The sequence below is a fragment of the Vipera berus genome (genome assembly GCF_964194415.1).
Source record: "Vipera berus genome assembly, chromosome: 1".
Lineage (NCBI taxonomy): Eukaryota > Metazoa > Chordata > Lepidosauria > Squamata > Viperidae > Vipera > Vipera berus.
The window spans coordinates 117,110,091-117,135,591 of NC_138202.1; the positions used below are offsets into that span (position 1 = coordinate 117,110,091).

The following is a 25,501-nucleotide window of genomic DNA, read 5'->3' on the forward strand; positions in this document are numbered from 1 at the left end:
ATTTTCAAAATATTTTAACCTATAGGGTATGTATGATAATGAAAATGCAGGTAAAATAATTAGGATATAAAGATGGCAAACCCTAAGAATCTCAGGCAAGAATAGCAGTATGACTGATTTTAAATGTATAATAAATAGAAATAACTTGATCCAACACGGAAAAGAGAAGTGACTGTGCAGTAAGGTGCTGCACCATTGAAATTATGGAAGATATTACAAGAATGTTTGATGAAGTGGGGGGCAGGCATAAAATCATTTGCACACTTATATAATAGACCAGAGGTCCCCAACCATTTGAGCACCAGGGACCGGTTCTGTGGAGAGAGATTTTTCTGTGGACCGGAGGGGGTGTGGTTTCGTGTGCTGCCTGCATCTTGCGGATGGGGCTTTGTTTGTGCAGCCTGGTTGCTGGCATGCTCCGGATTGGTGCCAGTCCACGGACTGGGGGTTGGAGATCCCTGTAGTAGAAAAACTGTCTGAAAATAAGTTACCTCAGAAATGGTTGCTGAAATTATTTTAATCAAACTGACTTGATAGGATATTTTCTCCATTTTATTGTAGAGTTCAATATCAGACCCAGATAAAAGAAAAATTCAGCAGTTTCAGCAATCTTTAATCCTGAAAAGCAGTGCAGGCTCTGATCTTGGAACTGTAGCCATGCAGATTACTGCTAAGGCAAATATACACTGCTAATAAGAGAGGCCAGAATATATTTAAAAGAGGGGTGACTGATTTATGAGGAACTGTTGACTATGAAAAATGCAACTGTTGAATTTTGATTCCAATGAGAAAAGAGCATGAGTGAGTGGTACATTCTCATTCCTGTGTCATAGTTGCACCACGAATCAGTTTTTGCAGAACTGGATTTTATTCTTTTTTAAAAAGTGTATCTACCATCATCAATAATAAGTGATTTTAGCATTATCGCCACTCTAATACAACCAGACACCAGGGGCTAAACATCTTTCCTGGGCTGTAAAAGCCTTCCGTGCCTGCAGTTTTCATGATTTTCCTTCCTCAGCAGAGAGATACAAGCCTTTTTTAAAACTAGCTTTATTAGATCTCAAAGGTGCAAAACTACAAACTTGCATCCTAGAAAAGTAAGTAGCCTCACTGCTTGCCATTCCCATTGATGAAACGTTTCTTACGGGCGTCTGATTCCAGGAACTTCTTGAGGAGTGGCCGGTCATTAAGACGCTGCACATAGCCAGCCAGCAAAGGCAAGGAAGCCAGGCAATTGGGTGCCAGGACCAAATGAGCATGTAGACTGTCAAGCAGATTATAGTCTGCAAAGCCGATCTGGAGAAGGCGGAGAGAAGTGGCAGACAACAACAGAAGAGAGCAATGGAAATAAAAACATAATTAACTTTGCAAAACATGTTTAGTTCTGTATTTTTGTACCTAACAGTAAACATAGAAGTTCCACCCCACCCCCTAAATACAAGCCAAACCTTTCAAGGACTACGTGTACCATGTTGGCTAAATATCTATAAAGGCAGAGCTGGCATTTTCTTCCATTTCCACTGATAGTATTTCTTGAAACTCAAAGCAGCTTTTTAAAAGAAAAAAGAAAAAATGAGATTTCTCATATAGCTGGATTTTGGTAATGTGTTCTGTGCTTTCCTGCAACCCACAGAATTGTAGAACATTGGGGATGAAGTCACATAAAGGGGTTCAGATCTCTACTTGCCCATCAGCAGAACGACCCTGCAAAAACTAAACAGAACTAAACCTCTGTGTGTGTGTAGAAATTAGCCAAATTAAGATGGATTTGGCTGGGGTTTATGGAGAAAAATAGGGGGGGGGGAAATCCCCAATTGGGAGGTGGGGAGAGAACAGTCAGGCTGTCACTCGCAGTGTGCTGATGATTCCAAGTGGAGCATATTTATGCATTTATTTTATTTGTATTTTACCCATCCCTGAAAGGCAATGAGTTGCCTTAAAAAGGGCTGCTGGACAGCATTCAGTGGACACAATGAAGGCAGCAAAATATGCTGCCCATATCCCCATACTGTAAGCTTGAATGTGAGGTCTTATGTACCCACTCTCAGACTTAAGATAGGCTTTCCTTTGCTGCTTCATCTCCAGGAGTGCCTCGGTCTACTGAGGATGTATCAGAGGGATGGCCAGTACAATCTGATCAAGTGCTACGCCTTATGTAGCCAGGGTTTTAACCAAATGGCCTACCTACCCTATCCATGGGAAACTTCCCAGTTGCCCTATGGAACTCATTTGGAGTTTCAAATTTGGACTTATTAAACTGGATGTCTTCCCCACAGGAGGGGAAAATGTGAGGGGGTATACAGTAAAACTCCATAGCTACCAGAGAATGATATGTCCATGACAAAAGGTAGAGTCAATGCCCTTCATTTTCAGATCATATATCTACCCCAACATATCACCCTTTATGTATGTCGGCCCCTCAGTAAGTTGTGCAAGATCCATGGTAGCCATGAAATCTTGTCTGCATAGACCACTCAATAAGGGAAGGCATGTTAAAAACAACCCCAGCCTCCCAAGAATAAGAGCAGCCCTGGCAGGGATGTTGCTGTATAGGCATGGGGGGTGGGGGGAAGAGAGTGATTTACCAGCAGCAAATCAGTCAGCTCAGTGTTGCTCAGTTTACACTCACACATACACAAATCTGCCCAGACAACATGAGGGAAAGTAGAAACACATACTCCGATGCTACATGTTGCTTTATTTCACAGAAGAAAACACCAAGCTTCCTATGGCTTTTGCCAGTAAAGGCTTTGACAAACAAGCACCTCATGGTCCCAATTCTGTGGGACTGCAGAGAAGCCCAGAACACAGTATAAAACCCTAACTGAAAAATCTTGATTTTTTTTTCTTTTTAAAGGAAACTGTTTTCTTGAGTTTCAAGAAATACTATCAACTGGAAGTCTAACTGGGATTCTAAATGTATTACTCTATTTATATAACAAGGACAAGTCAGTGTTCCCTCTTTATCTAAAATCAGTAGATTAATACCTGACAAGACAAAGCAGAAGCCTGCTGTTAGCACATTAGCAATACTTGATTGCTTTAGCTCTGATTTAATGCCTGGCATGAACCAGATGGTTGTGGCTGCAATACAGTAAACCAGTGTTTTTATTAACAATGAATACACATTAACAATAATGTATGAATTTCACCCCAGAGTAATTGCCTTCATCTCCAGGCGGCCATTAATGGCCAATCCAGATGTCTGTCTCCAACAGGAATACACATTAACAGGAAGCTGTGAAGGTTGGATTACCTGTTTGCCTACAATGAAGCCTTTCCCTCCATCGTTCTGACCCAAGAGCTTCTCAAAAGGGGCCAGCTCAGCTGGCAGGGCCTCAATGTAAGCAGCTTTGCCAGATTCCTGTGAGAGAAAAAACAGTCAGCTCTTTCCTCCCCCAGGCCTGCCTTTCCCTCCCGAGAGAAGAATTAGGGTGAAAGGAATGCACCAAGACATTTCTACCAATACTTGCAAAATGAAAGATTCAGCTATCCTAAGCAGCTTGCTTCAGCCCTTGTTATTGGGGGAAATCCTTTTGTGTTTTTTTTTAAAAGAGTTCGATTGTTGGGAGGTTGCATGATCTCTTTGTACCTATGAGCCCATGGTAAATGGAGAAACGGATCCCAGCATCTGTTTCTCATATGACTCATTAGTCCTTGAATGCATCTTTGTGTTCGACCAACAAAAATAATTTTCTCTCTGTCCAAGACTAGTGTAGGTAGGGAGGCTTTTCTAATCTTCATTTCTTAATAAATCGAGCTTTTACTTCCAGGAGAATAAGAAATAATAGCTAGCATTCATTAGTCACTGGGCTGAGTCCATGCTCTTCATAAAATGCACATTTTTCCTTTTAATGGGCGGCTCTGCCACTTAGCATTCTTTCAGCACCCAGAGATCCTCTGATCGGGGTTTCTGATTAATCCAAATCTCTCTTGCTAGTCATTGGTTCTCATGTGCTGCTTGCTCTCGCCCTGCCTTTTCTAGATGATGTGTTGCCTATTGTCTTATCTGATAACCAACCTGTTGCCTGGGCGCAAAATATGCTGCCAAGGGTGCACTGCCCCCAGGGTCCTCCAGCAGGTTGAACAGGGGAAAACCTGGCTGCAACTCTAGTCCAGTTTCCATTCCATTTCCACACCTGTATTACCAACAATAGCAATCCAGCCTCTGCATCCAGTGCAGCAGTTGCTCTTACTTCAGGAAATAATCCATTGCTCTTTTGTTCTTTGTATGCCCAATGGATAGTTTCCCATGGCTGCCCCCTTGCTCCATATCCTCTCCCACCAGGACAGCCAGTCTCATAGAAGTGTTCCAGCCTTTCTGAGCCATGCAGGCAGCCATTTTGTTTTATTTATTTACATCCCACCTTTATTATTTTTATAAATAACTCAAGGCGGCAAGCACCTCCAACACAACTTCCTCCTCCTGTGAGGTGGGTTGGGCTGAGAGTGAATGATTGGTCCGAGGTCACCCAGCTGACTTTCAGGGCTAAGGAGGGACTAGAACTCACTCACTGCTTCCTAGTCTGGTGCCTTAACCACTAGGCCATATTGTTACTTCTAGTCCCATCATCCCTCCCTGTCCCATAGCAAACCCCTTTTTAATTATTTGGCAGCACATTCCTCTCAGCCAGTGGGGAACCCCTAACAGAATTCACTGCAATCAAGCAAAGAACCTGAATGCCAGTGACGGTTTTTAATAGGAAACATCCCAGCTACATCTTCTGGCAAGTGGGAACCGAATGAGACTGTGGAGCCAACGTCACTGACACTTTTACTGGAACCCTTTTGGTTAAAACAGGCATGTCAAACATGTGGCGCACATCTGGCCTGCACAGGTCACTCCCAGCCCCGCAAGGGCAAAACAAATCCCAATACATCATGATACAGCCATGACGTATCATGACGTAAACTAAATTAACCAGGTTTACTGTTACATTTTTAGATTGAAACTTAAATTAGCTTTTCCCAGTAAAATCTACCTCCTCTTAAGATACTGTAAGAAAAACCCAGGATTTGATCAGCCTGTTGGTTCTCAGAGAAACCAAGGCATCATTAAATAGGGGACTGAGCTGTCCATCTGGCAGCTAAAAATAAAACCAGGTCTCCTATAATCCCTCTTACATAGTTCTGGTAGATTAAGCGGCCATATTTAATTCGCAGGTCCTCCACACCATCATTCACCATGTCCAGCAGTGCTGCTTCCTTTGCATCTTCACCATAGAGTCCTGAGAGGCAGGAAAGAAAGTGACACAGTCTAAAGTCAGAGAGGATCATAACAACATTGATAAATATGCATTATCCCCAGTACTGTATAGCATTTACACATGTCTGGGCCAGGCTTTTCTAAGCCATGGTTTGTTGAATAAGCTATAGCAGCTTGATCTATAATGGGTGTAATTAAAAATGCACTTAGTCAAAAACAAATTATACATTTGGGTTAGCATTTTATGGGAATGAAGTCAGAGATTTCCTGCATCTAACATCTGGAAGTCAATCTACAACTGCTAAGCATACATCTGATTGGTGTATTTGGCCCAAGGCAGTTTTTAATTTATTATCAGTATTTATGCAAATCATAACTTATTCTCTGATTTTTAATGTATTTTTACAGCCACATCTGGTAGTTGCCTTTTGTTATATTTTTAAAAATCTTATGGGCAATAAAATCACCCCCCTTGTTTTTACCTTTGAGTCATTGTTCACTCTTAGTGAGTGCCTGGATAAATTTCTATAGTTTTCTTGGCAAGATTTAAGAAATGCTTTGCCATTACCTGCTTCCTTGGGCTGAGAAGGAATGACCGGCCCAAGGTCACCCAGCTGGCTTTCTTCTAAGGCAGGACAAGAACTCAGTGCCTTAATAACTAAGTACACCAAACTGGCTCTATATTAGCTATTAATTGAATTCCATTGTATTGTTTCTTGGTATTTTAGTTAAGATCAAGTATGTAGAATTCCACGGCAATCAACTCAAGAGGCATCTTATATACACATAAGCACATATGTAGACACAAATGTTCTAGCCCCAAAAGGCAACACGCCCACACATTTGCCCATATATCCCACCGTGATTCCTAGCCAAGTGGCGCAGAATAGCATTAGACTGATGCAATATAAAATCCCCATCCTGGAATCTCGGCAGTTGGCCAAAGGCCTAGAAGAGAAGAAGCGAGAGAAAAATGTTTAGTGATGGAGCATTCCATTGTATTTCCAGGAAAATAAAAGATATTGCTGAATAATGCCTCCTCCAAAACCCAGTAAGTATAGCAAATAGTGAAGATAATGACATTTGTAAACTAACTGGAGAGCTACAGGCTGTGCATCCTAAGACAGAAGTCTGGTTAATGAAATTATAACATTGGGAGCTGGAATGCACGAGAAAGCTCATTTTGCAGAAGGATTTCCCTCCTAAAGCCATAAAATAAAAAGTATCTGCAAGGCAGCTTTACTCACACACAATTTCTTGAGATCTCCCTTCTGCCAAATCTCCCCATTCACCACATCCTCTGTCCACTCCTGTCCCTGATCGGCCAGCAGCATGCGTATGGCTTCTCCACGGCCTGAGACAAAAAAATCCAAACGTGGATAAACCTAGTGGCAATATTTATTGAGCACATGGAACCATATTTTTTTAAGTATGGGTCATTGACTATAATTATTTGGATTCACAAGATGCTAAGTTGCCCACCCAACCCCCACAGACCACATTTTGGTTTTCAATGTTCGGTGACAAGAAGCAGTATTTTCAAGAATTCTTAACTGACCCTGCAGCGGAGCAGAAGGAAAGATGACATTTGTCAAAGAGCTGCTAAGGAAGAAGTCTAAAATTAACAAAAACAGATGCAGATAATAATCAGACTTGTCAGAAAACGAGGCAGTTGCATGCTTGTGTCAAATATTGGAATGGGAGGAAGTTGTCTGTGAAGGATATTACAAAAGCCTTCTATGGCCTCTTGAATTCAGTCTCAGTAGATTCAGGGGAAAGGCATACAGCAATGTTTTTATGCTGCCAACAAGCTAACAGTAAACAACAGCCCAATCAAGGAACCACCAAGGCCATTCCTACCAACACTTAACAGGGCACTAGTATATAAAATGAGCACAAACCCCACTCCCTACTAGGACTGATGATGCTACATAGTTTGGTAATGAAATGTCCGCAAGAAAACAACCAAGGTTAGAGAGCACCAAGGACCCCACAAATAATTTCTTCTATTGGTAATGTTTTTATGTTTTAAATAAAATGTTATGCTTTACACTTTCCCTTCTGAGTATTTCATGTAGTGCAGTATCCATTGGCCAGGCTGCTTCTTCATCCATGGAACTCCAGACATTTCTTTAAAATAATAGTGTTTCAACAGAAATGAGAGCAGCAGATTGATAATGTAAAATATGATTGAGTGAAGTGTTCTCAAAGAAAATGTTGCCACTGGGATTTGAGTAAGTATATTTTTATGTACTGTCATAAAATGAGGCATTCATTCTAAATCCAAGACTCCCTTCTGCTGGAGAAATGGTCAGAGTCAGGACATGATTGCTCTCCAAGAGGAGAAGCAGCTATAGATGGCTTACAGGTCAGTCTTTTTACTCTTTCCCAATGGAGCTTAATACCAGCTAAGTAACCCAACAACAACAGTTAAGGGACTGATTAACTACAAGGCTTTTACCTCTGGTGCCAGCCAACTCTCTCAGACTAAAATACACCATCTTCCAAATCATAGCTAAGGTGACCTCAGCAAAAGTGTCAGACTTGGTTAATACTTAGATGGGAGCCCTCTGAGGAATACCAGGGTTGGAATGGCAAGAACCATCCCAGAAAGTGGCAGTGCCAAAGGACTTATGTACTGAATTCAAGAAAAGAATATGCCCATGAATTCACAGGAGCCAAGTTACTAATGGCGGTAGATACAGCAGACAGGAAACCCTATCTATTGTGTAGTAAATAAATCTGAGTAAAACAAAACAATAAATTTGGGGGTGCTGTAAGTTCAAAGCAATCTAGAGCATGGGTGTCAAACTCGCCACGTCAAATGACATGTCATGACGTATCGCAACTCTTTTTTGCATTGCCGGCAATGGGGTGGGTGTGGCTTCGTTATGATGAAACCGGCCCACGGGCTGGCAGTTTGACACCCCTGATCTAGACAGAAAAACCTTCATATAATGGTAAACTGTCCCTGATTCGTAGCCCAGTACCTAGCTCAATAACTATTGAATAACAATAGACGTTTCCCCTGAGCATATTCTTCCATCTTCTCCCCAATCGCTTTTCTAACCCTGAACATAAATTATATCCCATGGGCCCCTAGAGTGATTAGTACGCTTCCCTCTTTTTGCTGTCATTAATTTATTGTGTTTTTTAAAACACTAATTTTTGTTGATATATTTTGTGCTGGCTTGCTCATGCACATTACCCAGAGTTGGTTAGATTGAGCAGGTGTACAAAAGCTGTTAATAATAAAAGCAAGCAAGGAACAATGGGATATTTTAACAAATGAATGGGTTACATTTTAATGAATATCAAACTAGTACTCTGTGATATTATTTTCATGTGTATTTGATTATCCCAGAGATTGCATAGTAAAAGTTGGGCTTAACCTCCCTAAGTTGGAAATATAACATTTTGGACATTAACTTATATGTTTTGGGCTTGTTTGAATGTGGGGAAAAAATATTTAAATATGTGAGCTACCAAACAATTACAACTGGCTTAGAGCTCTGAATGGAAGGCATGTATTCAATTTCTGAACAGGAATCGAACTTTTATCAGCATTGTACAAAATCTAAACAGTATTCCTCCAGGTGGTCAAGATGTAATTTGTAATTTGAGCTTTTTGTTTGTATACATTTAATTCAAAATATTTTTCTTTCAGGGGTCCTTGGTGCTCTCTGAGTTTGGTTGTTTTCTTGCAGACATTTCATTACCCAAACAAGGGTAACATCATCCTTGCCATCAGGAGCACTGGTGATGCTACCTAGTTTGGGTAATGAAACATCTACAAGAAAACAACCACGTTCAGAGAGCACCAAGGGCCCCTCAATTCAACCCTCAATAATACTATTATTTTTTTGAGTTTTTATTTTTTTCCTTTTTTGTTTTTATAATAAAAGCATTTTAAAATAAATATTGGAAGCTCAAGGATCTGCCTTTCTGCCCCTCAGCTGGAACCCAGACTACATTCCTCCTATATGGATATGGAATGTTAATACAACTATGTAGCAAATCCTATTTAGCTCAGCAGGGACCAATAAAAGGAATGCTTTGCAATATAAAAAAAAATCTGTATTTTCTTCTTAATTTGATGAAAAAGAAAGTTTTTCCATGGAAAAATGGCAAACAATTCATGGGTGGGTGCTAATTTTGTTTTTCCCATTCTCCAGAATACTACAGAAATCTAAGGCCAATCTAGCAAAAGAATTCTTGACAGACCTTGAATAAAAATTCATGAGGAAATCAAGGGGAAAAGTTTTTCAGTGTTCCTATCTGAACAAAAAACATTTTTAGAACTGTTCAGAATGTATGCTATATAGATACAGAGTTTCATTTTCTTTGGCCCAAGGACTTAATGAAGCGAAAAACAACTTTTCCTAAACTTTTCCTAAACTATGTCCTATCTTTACAATACTTTGCTGTTAATATTCACAGTACTATATGAAAGATAGTCTTTCATATACTACTATGAATATTAGCAGTATTAAGTAACTAAATATTACTATTATATTTGAATTATAATATATGCTTTTGTCTATATATGCTTTTGTCTATATATGCTTTTGTCTATCTCCCTTTATTCTTTGTTAGCAAGCCAAAAAAAAATAATTACACAAATATGAGCTGCCACTGCTGTGGCTACTGCCCGTAGATGGCCTTGGGCTGCTGAAACAGGAAATAAGATCTGTCCCGTGTCTGGGACCAAGCAAGTGTATTCTGAATGCTTAACAAACATTTAACACACACACACACAAACACATATGTAATACACACACACACATATATAGATTTGTGTGTGTGTGTGTGTGTGTGTGTATAATACTCCCTCCTCACCCAACCTTTTTCATAACATTTTTGCATTCCACAGCCTTGGAGGAGCAGTGGGCTAATGCCTCCTTAAGTAACACCAGCTGCCTGCAATTAGTGCAGGTTCGCATCCCACCAGGCTCAAGGTTGACTCAGCCTTCCATCCTTCCGAGGTAGGTAAAATGAGGACCCAGATTGTTGGGGGCAATAAGCTGACTTTTTAATAATGCCACTTGGGGTGTGTGTGAAAGCCCTAATAAGCAGGCATATACATAGAATGAAGGCTACTGCTAAGCTTGTAAGCCGCCCTGAGTCTTCGGAGAAGGGCGGGATATAAATGGAATTAAAAAATAATAATAATAATTTTGACTTTTGTCCTGTGTATTTGTGGGGACATCTCATGTGGCCATTAAAACTTAAGATGCTGTTGGTCTACCCTAGTAGCGAAGGCATCAGGCTAAACAGTCAGACTGAGTTCTAGTCCTACCTTAAGTATGAAAGCTGGTTGGGGTGAGTTTGAGCCAGTCACTCACTCTCAGCCCAACCCCACCTCAAAGGGGTGCTGTTATGGGGGAAAATAAGAGGAGGAAGGAGTATTAGTTGTGCTCTCCACTTTCTGGCAATAACGCAGTGTAAGCTCCAACACATGATCAAAATAGTTGGAAAGAAACAATGAAGCCCTTGTAAAAAAAACGGCATCCTGTTGCGCAGGAGGAAACCAGCGAGGAGACCTCCTGAAAACTGGAAGACAAGTTTAGGTGCAGGAACAGAACAATTCAAATCAAACACTTTTTTGCGAGCTTAGAAAAAAAAGAGAATTTCCCCCGATTGAAGAATATTTCAAGCTTCGCCCTACTGGCGAAGACTTCACCCACACATACCCCGCCGCTCTCCTTCCTGCAACGTTACTTTAAAAAGCTCCCTCACCCGAGACGCATTTCTCAGTACTCACCTCGAACAGGGAAATAGGTGAGGGTGTACTCGCCAGGCACTAGGAGGGGGAAAACGGGAAGGAAGCAGGAGAGTTACCGCAGCAGCCGCCAGAGATAATAAACGCGACGGGATGCATTTAATTCTGCCAGGAGATGGGAGCACTAGGCGCCCCCGCCATTGCATCTCGCCTGCCCATCACCCCAGGAAGGGAAGGAGAACCGGACCTAGCCGAACAGAAACATGGGGATACTCACTGTCGGAAAAGCTGCGGGTCAAGGCACAGCCAAAGCAGGGAGCGAGTAATGGAGCAGATTTTCTAGCAGCTGCACAAAGCCAAGCTCGGCAAAAGAGGCTGAGTCACGCTCCATTAGCTGGCCTCGGACCAGCCCTTCTTAAAGGGGCAGGGAAGGGTTTAGACGTGTCTTTATTCTTTATCGCCGAGGCTAAGTTTGATCTTAGTTTTAGCGGGAATCCAAGGCAATCTTTTGGGCCGCCTCGGACACTGGAATGTGCCTGGGAAAACGATGATCCCTAAATATATAGGGAGCGGGTTGTCTTTTGGAACATAGCGCTGGCACTGCAAGTGGGGTCGTTTATCAGCTCGACTTTTAGTGTCAAAAGTTGAGTCACAAAGTCGAAAGTAAGGTGTCCGTTCCCCTTTTCCAGGAACTGCAACTGATGGAGAGAGAAGCAAGAGTTGGAGGAAATATATTATAAATCACAATCACATAACATACGAAGCCCCATTATAGCTGATGTTGTGTGAACCCGAATGCTTCTTTCAGTAACAAAGTTTGTGCAGCAATTGTGTCTGATAGAAGAAGCAATGGGAAACTACTGGAGTGTTCCTTGTCCAAAATAAGGCCAGAAGAGGCTAGAGGATAAAACTCCTAAATGAAAATCACTCATAGCAGAGATTAAGAATGAAAAGGATGAGCCTTAAACTGGCTGTTCTCTCAAGCCTTATGCCCTGATGTTGCATAAAACATCTGATTGTGTGATTTCGGTTACTGGCCCAGGGTTGGTATGTTGCTTCTGCATTTTGTTTTTATTCCTTTTGTCAACTGTCCAGAGTCACTTGACGAGTATATGATCTTCTTTCTTTTTAAATGAAGAAATAGAATAAATGTTCATAGATGGTGACTTTTAAATACAATTGTCAATTGAGATATCTTAATGTTACAGTGTGTTGAAGCATAGTTAACTGCTTGAGAAATATATCACATGTACAGAAAATCTGCACCCCTCACTCCTGCTCGGAAACAAACCAATGATTCAATTTAGATATTTATTCTATGGCTGAAGAGTATAGACTTCTCACTAGTGCTTGTTGGTCATTGATCTATTTGTAGTTTTCTATTTGTGTCAGAATATTAATTATGGTCTTCAGTTACAGTAAATCTTGCATGAAATCTCACCTCAACCTAAAGATAAGGTTTTAGGTTGTTTTAAATATGATTCATTGCTTACCATGCTTAAGGACACCCAGAAAAAGTGAACTAGTACCCTTTTAAATTTTTAAAGTTTTTATTTTATTATTTCACAAGCAGCAAAAAGTCTGGGGTAGTCCCCTTCTATTCTAGGGATAGGGAGATTCATAGAAAAGGAAAGCCAATCTCGCCCCATCCCCTTTCTTTCCAAAAGAAATTGCTACAGCTTTGCAGGGGCTGCAAAACTACAGCAGAGCAGAGCAAATTCTGCAGCAAAGATAGCTCTTCTTTATTGCTGCAGCGTTGTACTGATTTCCCAGGGGGACTAATTGCTAAAAAGGTAAAGGTAAAGGTTCCCCCGCACATGCGTGCTAGTCGTTTCCGACTCTAGGGGCCGGTGCTCATCTCCGTTTCAAAGCCGAAGAGCCAGCGCTTGTCCGAGGACGTCTCCGTGGTCATGTGGCCGGCATGACTAGACGCCAAAGGCGCACGGAACACTGTTACCTTCCCACTGCAGTGGTCCCTATTTTTCTACTTGCATTTTTACGTGCTTTCGAACTGCTAGGTTGGCAGAAGCTGGGACGAGTAACAGGCGCTCACTCTGCTACGCGGCACTTGGGATTCGACCCGCCAAACTGCCGACCTTCTGATCGACAAGCTCAGCGTCCTAACCCACTGAGCCACCGCGTCTGGGGTGTCCCCTTCTATTCTAGGGATAGGGAGATTCATAGAAAAGGAAAGCCAATCTCGCCCCATCCCCTTTCTTTCCAAAAGAAATTTCTACAGCTTTGCAGGGGCTGGAAAACTACAGCAGAGCAGAGCAAATTCTGCAGCAAAGATAGCTCTTCTTTATTGCTGCAGCGTTGTACTGATTTCCCAGGGGGACTAATTGCTACTTTACTTTATTTTACTAGTCTAGGTTCAGGCAACATACCAAGTTGTGCTTAGCTGGTTTTCCAAGAAAAAAAATATGCTTAATGGCATTTCATCTATTCACAAGGGTATCATATTTCCAGATTTAGATCAAACAGTAAACCCAATCTCTGAATAGTTTTTAGAGCAGAGTTCACCAATATTTCTGGCTTTGTGAACCGGAGGGGGGACGGAGAGGATGGTTCCACGCAAGTGCATGCATGTAGCTCACGCAAATGGAGTACGCATGCACGTGCTCACACACTGCTAGTGCAAGTGGGGAGGTGCATGTGAACTCACCTGCCATTTCCATGGCCCAGTTACAAACACCTCACAACTCACTAGTGGTCCGTGGGCCAGAGGTTGGGGACCCCTGGTTTAGGGTATTATGTGGCCATGATAACAGAATATCCTGGAGAGCTGGAATGTCCATAGAATTTCTCTCTTCTAGTCTTTGCCCTTTGGAAATTCCCAGATCAGAACAGTGCTTAAAGTGAACTACACATTTATTTAAGGAACATTTTAACAACTCATAACTAGATTGTCGTTAATTAAAATGAGTGCTGAAGATTTTGCTTCCTGAACACTCTGGGGTATATTTATAGATTTTTGGCTGCTAATCACGAAAATTAACTTATTATATACTGTCTTATAGAAATCTTCACTACTTGTTGGCTATGCTGCACACATGAAAGACACCTACAGAAACATGGGAACTGTTGCTGAAGCACATCCAGGACACCTACTACAACTGTAATATCTGTGGGGATCAAAAAGTAGTGGCTCTACTGCTTGGAATGCAGCTCAGATATACCAAGTCCTGTTGTTACATATGCAAATGTGTTCAGCCATGGAAGAGAGTCACATTACATTTAAAAGAAATGGTGACTCTGAAAGAATTTGGTTCCAGGACAGAAAAATGTGGCACATGAACTACTTGTTGACCCAACAAAGATATTTTTGCCTCTGCTTCTTATAAAACTCAGAGTGATGAAAAAGTTTGTGAAAGCAATGAGCAAGGAAGGTGATGGTTTTTATCATTTGAGGGAGATGTTTCCAAGAATAATGGGTGCCAGGAAGTCATTTTTGTTGGTCCACAGATCAGATACATCATCAATAACAACTTGTTGAAGATCTATTAATGGGGCCAGAGAAAAGTGCCTGGAAAGCATTCAAAGATGTTGAGAATTTTTTTTGGCAACTACAGAATACCAAACTACATTCAGCTGGTTGATAGACTACTTACAGAATACAAGACCTTGAAGTTTAATGTGTCACTGAAGAATCATTTTCTGCATTCATACTTGGATTCCTTTCACAAAAATCTAAGTGCAATCAGGGATAAACATGGCAGAAGTTTTCACTAGGACATTGCCACAATGCAAAAGCAGTATCAGGGCAACTGGAACCCATCAATGCTGTCTGATTACTGCAGCAACATACATTGGACACCGAGTACAAATGAAAATTACCAGTAAAACACATTTAGTCCTGCTGAATTTATGCAGTGTGTTGGAAACATTGTTATTAAATACAATGTAGTCATTAAAAGTTAATTTCATATGTCTCAACATTCCGACATGATACAATCATTCTGAAATTGTGTTCAGCTTGAAGAGGTCTATTATTATCATCAAATGTTTTTCAGGAAGCAAATTTTGTGAAACAAATTGTTGTTGTACAATCCACTCATCTCTATTTAACTTTACCTTTCCATTGTTTCATTGTTTTTAGTGAATTCCACTCACCCATCAAGGAAAAATAAGTGCTCTGAATTAACAATAATTGCCTCAGGACCTCTGAGATGATTATGTAACTAAAATTTAGAAACAGGAGAAAACATGGGGTTTTGGCCTAAGAAACAGTTGCAGCAAAGGTTGGTGGGAATAGGGGAATGGGCATAGCAGCAAACTAGAAAGGCCGTGTAACAAGACCAAATAGTTTAATAATTGGGGAAACCACAGTTATCTGTTAAACTTGAAAATTATTCCATATACCATGATCTCCAAAGTCACATTTTGAAAAATGTAAGACAGTAAAATGAGTTTCAAGAAAAAAAATGTGCACCAACAGACCAGAGCAAGTCAGGTTACAAACATCCAGATTGTGATCTTGGATGCTGCCACCTTCTCCCATAATTCCCTTCCCCTCCACATAATGGAAAGAACCCCAAAGCTAAGATTAATATCAGTCCTGAGGGCTAATCTCAGTTCCCATTTATTCCAAACAAAAATATTTACATTTTCCTGACAGTCAAGATAGATTAGATAGGAATAAAACAAGTTATTCCATTACTGATTTTTGCTCTCCAGGTATTGCCTTCATTTTAGGTTGCTTGCAAAGGGTTGTTGTGATTCCTCACCAGCCAGTGGATCCAGCAGCTGTGTCTGAAGAATCAGAGGAGGAGGGGCCTGGAGTGACATCAGAACATCTGAGGAGCTCCAAGACTTACAGTCTGATGAGGAGCCTGGCCCCTCTACTAAGCTCACGCTGAGACATAGCTGTGCTGGGAGTCAGAGTTGGACAGTGATGAAGCACAGCTGGGAAATATTCAGGATGTACAAAAACACCAGCAAGAAAAGAGAGAAGGACAGAGGAATGCAATGGGGCGGCTCCAAAGGCAAAGGAGAAGGCATTAGGAAGCCACCCCTTGGCTGAATAATAACAAGGGAAGGTGTGGAAGGTGCTGGTTGCCAAAGGCAACCATTCATGTTGAGGATCAAGTTTCTGTGAACTGTGTTTGTTTACCTTGGACATTGACTCAGGTCTGTGAATAATAAAAGGGATTAGTTTTTCTTGCAGTTCCTGCCTGCTTGTTGGAAGAGGGGTTTCTCCTTGTGAGCATAACAAGGACTCACATAGGCTGGGACAGAACAAGGTAGTCTCCCAATTTCTCATGTGCAAGGTTGTTAAGCAAAGTAAATGGTGAAATATTAATATTCTCTTATACTTCTTCTGTTTGGAATGTCAATGCCATCATCCCAAGACAGCAGGAATAGGGCACAGGGTTTGATATCTGGAGCTTAATATCTTTGACACCATGTGCCCTTTAGTATTGACAAGAGTTGACAATACAAAGAGCAGTGAACGGGATGGACCACAAAGAGAACCTGATGGGATCATGAAGGGAGATGAATTACAACACACACAAAACAGTGAAATCCATTTTCCCAAGTTTTGAAAGATGCCTACACTTGAGTTTTCCTGCTTTACTATCCATTCCAAAGTTCAGGTTTCAAAACTCTGTACCCTCGCTAAAGAGAGCAATGCCCCATGCCGCTATATTTGGCTCTTTGGAAGGAAACAAAAAATAATAATGTTACTGGGGAATGCCCAAGAACCGTAGGAAATGTGTTGTACCAGTCTGTTGTGGCCAAGAAATGCCACGTTTTTCCTACCCTCTACAAGTTACCCAACTATGATGTCAAAATAATCGTTAGCAAAACAGATCCAATTTTACATACTTTGAAACTGTACTTTTGAAAACTCCAGTGATTCTGTAACAGGAAGGACACAAGTAAAAAGCTGTACGTTGCAATGAGTAGGAATAAAGAGAGAGATAAGATTATCCTTTAACCTCTGATTAAAGTTGAAATTTGAAAAAAGAAGGATTTTCCATGTAACAGATTTGCACAAAGGCAACATCTGTTCCAAGGTGCATCTTATTCCCTACAAGAATAAGAAAAAGTTAAAAACCGACTCCACTTAGTTTCTTGGTCAGTTTTTAAGTTTCTGGTGATTTGTTATCTCTCTACAATCTCAGGCAAATTGGAATTGCTTTATATTAGAGTTTCTTCTAAGTAGAGAAGATCAGGATCATCTTGGGATATTCTTAAACTGAGAGCCTTATCATTTCTGTATCTTTATCTATTCATTGATCTAAAATGCTGGCTTCATTTTAGCACTGTGATTGCAATAGTGTCGTATTTTTTCCCCTGTGCTATTGAATCTTTTAATGTCTTTATGCTTTCTCTTTTCATTTTTTTTGAAAATAAGATTTGATTCTATTTATCTGTGGAGATATTACTCTATCAGCCCACAAAGGAGATGAACGAAGAAGAGCTGATTTCTCTAGTCACATTCCTCAGTGTTTTAGGGCTAGGAGGTGGCTATAGAATTTATTTTATTTTTATTACTGCCCAGACTGCAGGAACACTCTCTCTCTTACATATCTTGAGAGTTGCCAGAAGGCGGAAGATGCTAAGTATAGCTTAGTCCTTGACTTATGACCAGAATTGGAATCAGAATTTCTGTTGCTAAGTGAGGTTGTTGTAAAATGAGTCATATGCAATTTTATTACCTTTTTCCCCCCTACAGTTCTTAAGTGAATCACATGATCATTAAGTGAATCTGGCTTTGACTTTGCTTGTTAAAAGCCCACCTGGGAAGTTACAAAGGGCGATCACATGTCCCTGGGACACTGCAACCATCACAGATACGTGCCTGTTACCAAGCGCCCAAATTTTGATCACATGACCATGTGGATTGGTTCTGAGTTACTTTTTTTCATTGCAGTTGTAACTCTGAACAGTCCCTAAATGAATGGTTGTAAGTTGAGGACTACCTGTAAAGGCAACTCCCTTGAAGACAGATGGTAGCTTAAAAACTGCGTAGGAAGGGAGGAAACCGAGGGTGTGCAGTCTCCAAGAACTTCTGGGACACGGGCTAGAGATCTCTCAAGCGTTTCACTTTATAGATTCAGCCATGCTGGTACCTCTACAAATGCAGATGGCGCATGTATTTGAGATGGGAGGGTTGTCTCGGGACCATGCCATTGGAGACCTAGCAAGATTGGCCTACAGTATTTGCCAGCTGTGTGAAGAGGAACCAAATATTTCCATGGAAAGAAAGACCAATCATAGTTCAAAACCTCTGACAGAGATTTTGCTCTACTGTAATGAAAGACAGGCAAGCAAGCAGGGCGAGAATTTTCTAGTTACTGCAATTGACAAACATCACCAGGCCTGACCTGAAACACGCAGCCAGATGTTGAGGTCACATACCTTACTTGAGCTACCTGCTTTCCATTTTTTTCTCCCTAACCTTTCTTGCAGAATTGTTGTGAAAATAAAGGCCCTAATGGGAAAAAAGGGGAGCGTAAAATAAATCAGTTGCCTTGATACCGATTTTTGCAGCCCAGATCACCGAGTCATAACTAACTGCATGCATATAAATAGATCTTTGGATGCACTCATCAAGCATATTGTTGTTAGTTGAGAAGTCGTGTCCGACCCATCGCGACCCCATGGACAACGTTCCTCCAGGCCTTCCTGTCCTCTACCATATAAAGCATATAAAGATGGGCAAAATACTTGACAAGTAGATATTGACTACATGATGCTCTTCAACCAGAAGATCCAGTGATGGAAAACTTTTCTCTGGTGCCTAAAGCAGTTAAAAGTACACAAATCCTGTCCCTGTAAATATGATAACAGTCCAGGTAAGAAAATAGGCCCTGTAGGGGTAGGAGAAATCTTCAGTGTCCAACCAACTGAGACTTGTTCTTTAGTTCTTTCTTTCTGCTCTTGATTTCTCTTAGCTGAGCCACAGAACATTAAGACCTCATCCAGGACTCTTGGCATTGTCTGTAAGAGCTAGATGAGGTCTGGTTACTCCTGAACTGGAATGTTGCCAGCTTTTCACTAAATAAATCATGGTCTGCTCAACAGTCCCCGCAGAGCATTGCCATTCACTCCATTCTGCCATTCAAAGAGCTAGGAAGGTAGCCAATGTCACAGGTGGGATCCAGCTTTCCTGAAATACAATCAGCTTTCTAAGCTGAGAAAAAGGGGGTGATGCATGTGTGAGTGAATCATAATGGAGAGTAAGACCTAAGGAAGCAAATGCAGGTACGAGGATGGAAACGGAGAGAGCAGAAGTGAGAAAACAAAACCTCTAAATATCTAAGCATTATGCTGGTCTATGACCATAATAAAGATTTTCTTGGCTTTCATTCCTGAGCAGATATATCAAGCGCAAGCAGGGGTCCAGAGAAGGCAAGATAGTTTTATTGAAGACTTTTTTTAAAAAAAAATAGACACTACTAGCACGTGGTGTATTTTATTCCCAGGGTATTGTCTCAGTCTCTTTTCTTTAATGCGTTATTTTTGAAAATAAGTAGATATTATGTAAATGCCCAGGGACTCCATCATGTTTCTCTAACCTTAATCTGCAGGCACTGAGATCTCTTGGGTTTCCTACTTGAGCGAGTTGTTTTACCTTGTTCGCATCATTAGTGAAAAGCCAATCTGGACTGGGTCATATGTCTGACCTGATAAGCTCAGATTCCCTCTATATCCTCCGGCTTCAATCTCACTCCTTACAATAATAAGATGACTTAATTAAGTTTTGATGGAGAGCGAGGGTGAGCTGTGACAGAAGCTGAAGTTCCCTCCTGCTCCCATGTCAGCCCCTGGCCCTGGGAAACACAAGGGATGATCCATTAGAAGCAGGGAAAGCAAACAGAAGACATGCCTGAAAGAATGGGGAGATAAGGGAGGGGGAAGAAAGGATAGGAAACAGGAGAAAGAGAGTAAGGAAAGGGAGAGAGGGTGTTTAGAGTGGGTGGGAAAAATGGATCCCAGAAGGAGGAAAACATTGCAGAGGAAAATTTAATGGGAGAAGGAGAGAGACAGTGGAAGGCATATTTAGCTGAAGGGTATTCTAAGATATTTGCATTACTTGAGATCTAGAAATATAACACTATGGCCGTCCGGTTAGGAGCGTGTGCCTTTGGAGAGGATATATGCCAGCAGAGTGGTCCACAATAGAGTGGCAAGCAAGTAGCATCAAGAACAAAAGTGGAGCAACTGGAAACAGGTGAGAAGGAATCAGGAATATAGTTCAATGTCACACGGGATGTGCCTATGAGGATGGGAGCCAGAGAGGAAGGCCACGGCAGTGGGAAAAGGGAGTAGGCCTTTCCATGGATCATCTTGCCCAAAGAAGTAAATAGTGAGAGCTCCAAAGGAGGACTGTAATTCTTTGCCAGTCTTCAGCATGTTCTTTTTCCTTCGGGAGACCCGCCGACTGAGCAGTGAGACATCACACCTGCAGGCGTCTAGTTCCCGACATGGTGGTGCTCAGAGGCAGTCCAAGGGTGGATACTCCCGATGGACAAGCAGTCGGTCCCATGAAGAAGACCGGCAATCCATGCAACGATCCAGGATCAGGAGCACTTCTGACCCCGCCTCAACTATTGCCTCTGGGCCCCTCTCTCATACCCACTCTCAGTTGGGTGACGGAGCAACCTTGCCTGTAACCAAGCCAGAGGACAAGCCATTGCAAGAGGAAGTTGGAAGGACCACCTTGGCTCGTGCAGAAGAAAAATGCTTAAGTATCAGGGATATGGAGCTTAGCCTCACCTCTGTCTTTGGGCAGGTAACTAAAAAACTGGGAGCAGATGGGGGAAGCCATGAGAAGGAGGAACAATGGGCTATCCAGGAATAGGCAGGGGTTGAAAATCGGGGAAATTGTACTTGAGGTTCAATGGAAGAAAAGCTCAAATAAGAGAAATCCCCCACTGATCAATATTCCACCTTCTATCAGGCTTCTTTTTCCCTTCTTATTTCTCTCATAGCTAGAGATCTTGCTTTTCTGCCATGTTCCAGGTTAGCTCAGTGTCTTTCAGCATTTGCCATGTTGGCTGGGGAGTTAGCCATATATGGGAACTCATAGATTTGTTACTTATTACTCTGGGATCAGCTGAAGAAGTCTAGAAGCCAAGATCTGTTTGTTTGTTTTTTCTAATCCTGAAAACCCTTAGGATTTTCCTACAGGAAATCTGTAGGATTGACCCCTTCTGTAATTAAAGGTTGTACCAGTATGAGATTGGTGGTGCCCCCATCCATGCCCCACAATACGGTGGGACTTTTGGCCATAACTACCAATTTAGCTCTTCCAGCTCCAGAAGAAATTAAGACAAATTTGCTGCATTTCTACTGCAGCTGTGAGTGGATTGGTTTGCCATTGGTAGGATCTCCTCCTTTTTCTTTTTCTCCTTCATATTGTGAAAAAGCAAATGCAGTGAAGAAGGAAAGGGGTGAGTGGAGCAGTGAGTAGGATAGCATTTGACTACCATTTGATTGTGTCCTACAGAAGACAATCTAGAGCAGGGGTCTTCAAACTTGGTCCTTTTATGACTTGTAGACTTCAACTCTCAGAATTTCTCAGCCAGGAACGCTGGCTGAGGAATTCTGGGAGTTGAAGTCCACAAGTCATAAAAGGGCAAAGTTTAAATACCTCTTATCTAAAGGGAAGTGTTGTGACTCAGGGCCAGCCTGTGGGTCCGACAGCCGGCTCCGATGTATCGGATGACTCAGATGAGGGGGAGGGAAACGAACCGGCTGATGATGGTTTGGAGGCTTTGCAGAGCCCTCAGCCGGGGACCTCTTCTCAGCTGCGTGAGCCCGAGAGTGCGGAGGAAGATGACCCACAGCTGGCCCTGTTCAAGGACGCCCGACGCAGGAGGCAGTCGAGCAGGAACAAACAAAGAAAGGCTGTGGGACTCCTCGGGAGGAGGCACAGGGAGACCACGCCCTGAGCTCTCTATAAAAGGAGTGTTTGGGGAGGGGCTGGTTGCTGAAAGCAACTTTTCCGCTTGAGAAGACAAGCTCTAGTGTTTTTGTTAACTGCGTAATAAATCTTGGCAGATGCCTTTTAGCCTTGGACGCTCTCCAGTCTCTTCTTTCTGAATAGGGGTTTGCCTTACTACAAGGCCAGAAGAGGGCTGGTTCAGAACAGGAATCAGGGACGCGGTGGCTCAGTGGGTTAGGACGCTGAGCTTGTCGATCGGAAGGTCGGCAGTTTGGCGGGTCGAATCCCGAGTGCCGCGTAACAGAGTGAGCGCCTGTTACTCGTCCCAGCTTCTGCCAACCTAGCAGTTCGAAAGCACGTAAAAAATGCAAGTAGAAAAATAGGGACCACTACGGTGGGAAGGTAACAGCGTTCCGTGCGCCTTTGGCGTCTAGTCATGCCAGCCACATGACCACGGAGTTGTCCTCGGACAAGCGCTGGCTCTTCGGCTTTGAAACGGAGATGAGCACCGGCCCCTAGAGTCGGAAACGACTAGCACGCAAGTGCGGGGGAACCTTTACCTTTACCTTTATCTAAAGGGAGCATAGGCTGGCTATTACACAGAACAGAGCACAAGGACACTTACATAGTGGAACCAAAATGTTGCTCTGGAAGTATGCTTTCCATTGTTAAAAGGCTTGCAAAAGGTAGCTATTCTCTGAGGAGCTCACTTGCAATAGGCAGTAAAATGTAACTTTGGACAGGTAAGTTTAGTAAGACCTTACGGGTTGTATCAATTTTTACAATTTAATAACACAAACAACAAAAGGGTGGTGGATTTGGCTGTCAGATCAACAATTCAAGTCACAATGACCAACATGATGCTAAGGCACAGGGGGAAATGATATAGGAGATCCTCATTTAGCAACTGCCTCACAGCAACCATTTGCAGTTACAATAGTGATGAGAAAGTAACTTTCCATCAGTCCTCAAGTTTGCAACCTTTGCAGGTCTCTAAAGCAAAGGAAAGCTGAAGTAAGATCATATGCTCAGTTGCAGTTTTACTTAGTCACCACTTCACTTAACAGCCCAGTTACCAGTCTCATTGGGGTTGCTAAATGAGGATTTAGCTTCAGTGCTAAATGAGCAATAGAGGGACTGGATTCAGAAGCCTTGTTGGACACTGGATTGACACAGTGCAGGTATGAACAACTTGTAGTTTATCAATAGTACATGGCTTGTGGATAGTTAACAATAGCAGGTAGAGAGTTAGAACATAGAGTAACAGAGTTGGAAGGGACCTTGGAGATCATCTAATCCAACTCCCTGCACAAGCAGGAGAGTCTACATACCATTTTAGGTAAGTGGCTGTCCTGTCTCTTCTTGAAAACCTCCAGTGATGGAGTGCCCACAACTTCTGGAGACAAGCCGTTCCACTGGTTGATTGTCCTCACTGTCAGGAAGTTTTTTCTTAGTTCTAAGTTGCTTCTCACCTTGATTAGTTTCTATCCATTGGTTCTTCTCCTGTCTTCTGGTGCTTTGTTAAATAGTTTGCACACACCCATCCCATGTTTGTGACAGCCCCTCAAATACTGGAACACTGCTATCTTATCACCACCTAATCCTTCTTTTTGCCAGAGTAGACATACCCAATTCCTGCAACCGTTCTTTATATGTCTTAGTCTCCAGCTCCCTAATCATGTTTGTTGCTCTTTTCTCCACTCTTTCCAGAGTCTCAACATTTTTTTTATATTGTGGTGGTGACCAAAACTGGATGCAGTATTCCAAGTGTGGCCGTACTAAGGCTTTGTAAAGTGGTACTAATACTTCATGTTTCCTTGATTCTATCCCTCTTTTAATGCAGCTTAGTATTCCACTTTCTGCCAACCTAGCAGTTCGAAAGCACGTAAAAATGCAAGTAGAAAAATAGGGACCACTACGGTGGGAAGGTAACAGCGTTCCGTGCGCCTTTGGCATCCAGTCATGCCGGCCACATGACCACGGAGACGTCCTCGGACAAGCGCTGGCTCTTCGGCTTTGAAACGGAGATGAGCACCGGCCCCTAGAGTCGGAAACGACTAGCACACATGTGCGGGGGAACCTTTACCTTTAGTATTCCACTGGCTTTTTTGGCTGCTGCTGCACACTGGCTCATTTTTAAGTGATTGTTCACTTGGACTTCAAGATCCCTCTCACAGTTACTGGCATTGAGCCAAGTTTGACCTAGTCTATACCTGTACAGTTGGGGTTTTTTGCCCAAGTGTAAAACCTTACTTTTATCTACATTGAATTTCATTTTGTTAGACAGGGCCCAATGTTCAAATCTGTCAAGATCCATCTGGATTTTGAGCCTATCTTCTGGGTGTTGACTATTCCAACCAGCTTAGTGTCATCTGCAGATTTGATGAGTTCCCCTTCTATTCCATCATCTAGACTGTTTATAAAGATATTAAAGAGTACTTGGCCTAAAACTGAATCTTGGGGAACTACTTCCTTCCCTCCGTCTGGATGTAGTTCCGTTGAGTACTACATGTTGAGTACGGTTTATCAGCCAGTTACTAACCAGTTATCTGGTGGTGATGCTTTCTATCTATCCCACATTTTTCTAGCTTATCAAAAAGCAGGTTGTGATCTACTTTGTCAAATGCCTTAAATTTTATCAAATAATAAAATAAGACTTGTTTGGCATGATCTGTTTTTGATAAACCCATGTTGGCTACTGGTTATAACTTTATTTGTAACTAGATGTTCACCGATTTGTTGCTTGATTATCTTTTCCTTATCTCTCCAGGTATTGATGTCAGGCTGACTGGTTTGTAATTTCCTGGATCTTTTTTTCCTCTCCCTTTTTGAAGATGAGAACCACATCAGTTCTTTTCCAGTCCTCAGGTAGTTTCCCTCTGTTCCAAGAACTTTGAAAGATGTGGTTCAAAGATTCTGAGATCATATCTGCCAGTTCTTTCAAAACTCTGGGATGTAATCCATCAGGACCCAGAGATTTGAATAGATCCAGAGCTGACAGGTGTTCTCTTACCCTATTTTTGCTTATTTTAATTTGCATTCCTAGCCTGTCTTTTATGATTTTGTTTTTGGTAAGTTGGTTTATATTTTCTTTCTGAGTGAAGACAGATGCAAAGAATGAATTAAGCAGTTCTGCTTTCTCTCTACTGCCCATTACTTCCTAGCCATGTTCTCCCATTAGTGAACCAATTGTTTCTTTGACTTTTTTCACGTTTTTTTTAATGTGTGAAAGTTTTTTATTGTTTTTGACATTTATTGCAAGTCTTAATTCATTTTGAGCCTTAGATTTCCTAATTTCAACTTTGCAGGTTCAGGCAATTTGTTGGTACTCTGCTTCAGTTATTTGTCTTTCCATTTTTTTGTACTTGTCCCTTTTTTCTTTCAATTGGTCAGAAAGTTCTTTATGCATTCATGCTAGTTTTTTCTTGGTTTTCTTAGTTAAGCCAGTCTGTATTGGTTTTGATGCTGCTTCATGCAGTCTAAAAATGGGGTGATATGTGAAGCTTCCTTGTTGATTTTCTTTAGGGTCCTATGCGTCCTGAAAACCATGTCATCTCTAAAAAAAAACAACACCCAAATTTGCACAAACTTATCTAAGAACTGAATAAAATGATTGCACGTTGAATTCCTGATTGATCTGTTTCCCTTTGTCTCAAAATCAAGTTAATGT

The 25,501-nt window shown here is 41.8% G+C and overlaps 1 protein-coding gene across 1 annotated transcript; it reads right to left on the bottom strand.

The window, feature by feature from the left end:
- Nucleotides 1–724: 724 nt before the first annotated feature.
- On the bottom strand, nucleotides 725–11,287 carry GSTP1 (glutathione S-transferase pi 1). Its single transcript, XM_081328811.1, has 7 exons — nucleotides 11,209–11,287; nucleotides 10,974–11,012; nucleotides 6,457–6,563; nucleotides 6,070–6,157; nucleotides 5,128–5,231; nucleotides 3,260–3,367; nucleotides 725–1,299 (listed from the first exon to the last, which is right to left on the bottom strand). Coding segments are annotated over exons 1-7 (636 nt in total). The 5' UTR covers nucleotides 11,210–11,287; the 3' UTR covers nucleotides 725–1,110.
- Nucleotides 11,288–25,501: the final 14,214 nt, after the last annotated feature.

Coding starts and splice junctions, on each gene's coding strand:
- GSTP1 (XM_081328811.1), bottom strand. Junction 6,564..10,973: donor CACCTATTTCCCTGTTCGAG/GTGAGTACTGAG, acceptor TTTTTGTCTCAG/GCCGTGGAGAAGCCATACGC. Junction 6,158..6,456: donor GAGATCTCAAGAAATTGTGT/GTGAGTAAAGCT, acceptor CTTCTCTTCTAG/GCCTTTGGCCAACTGCCGAG.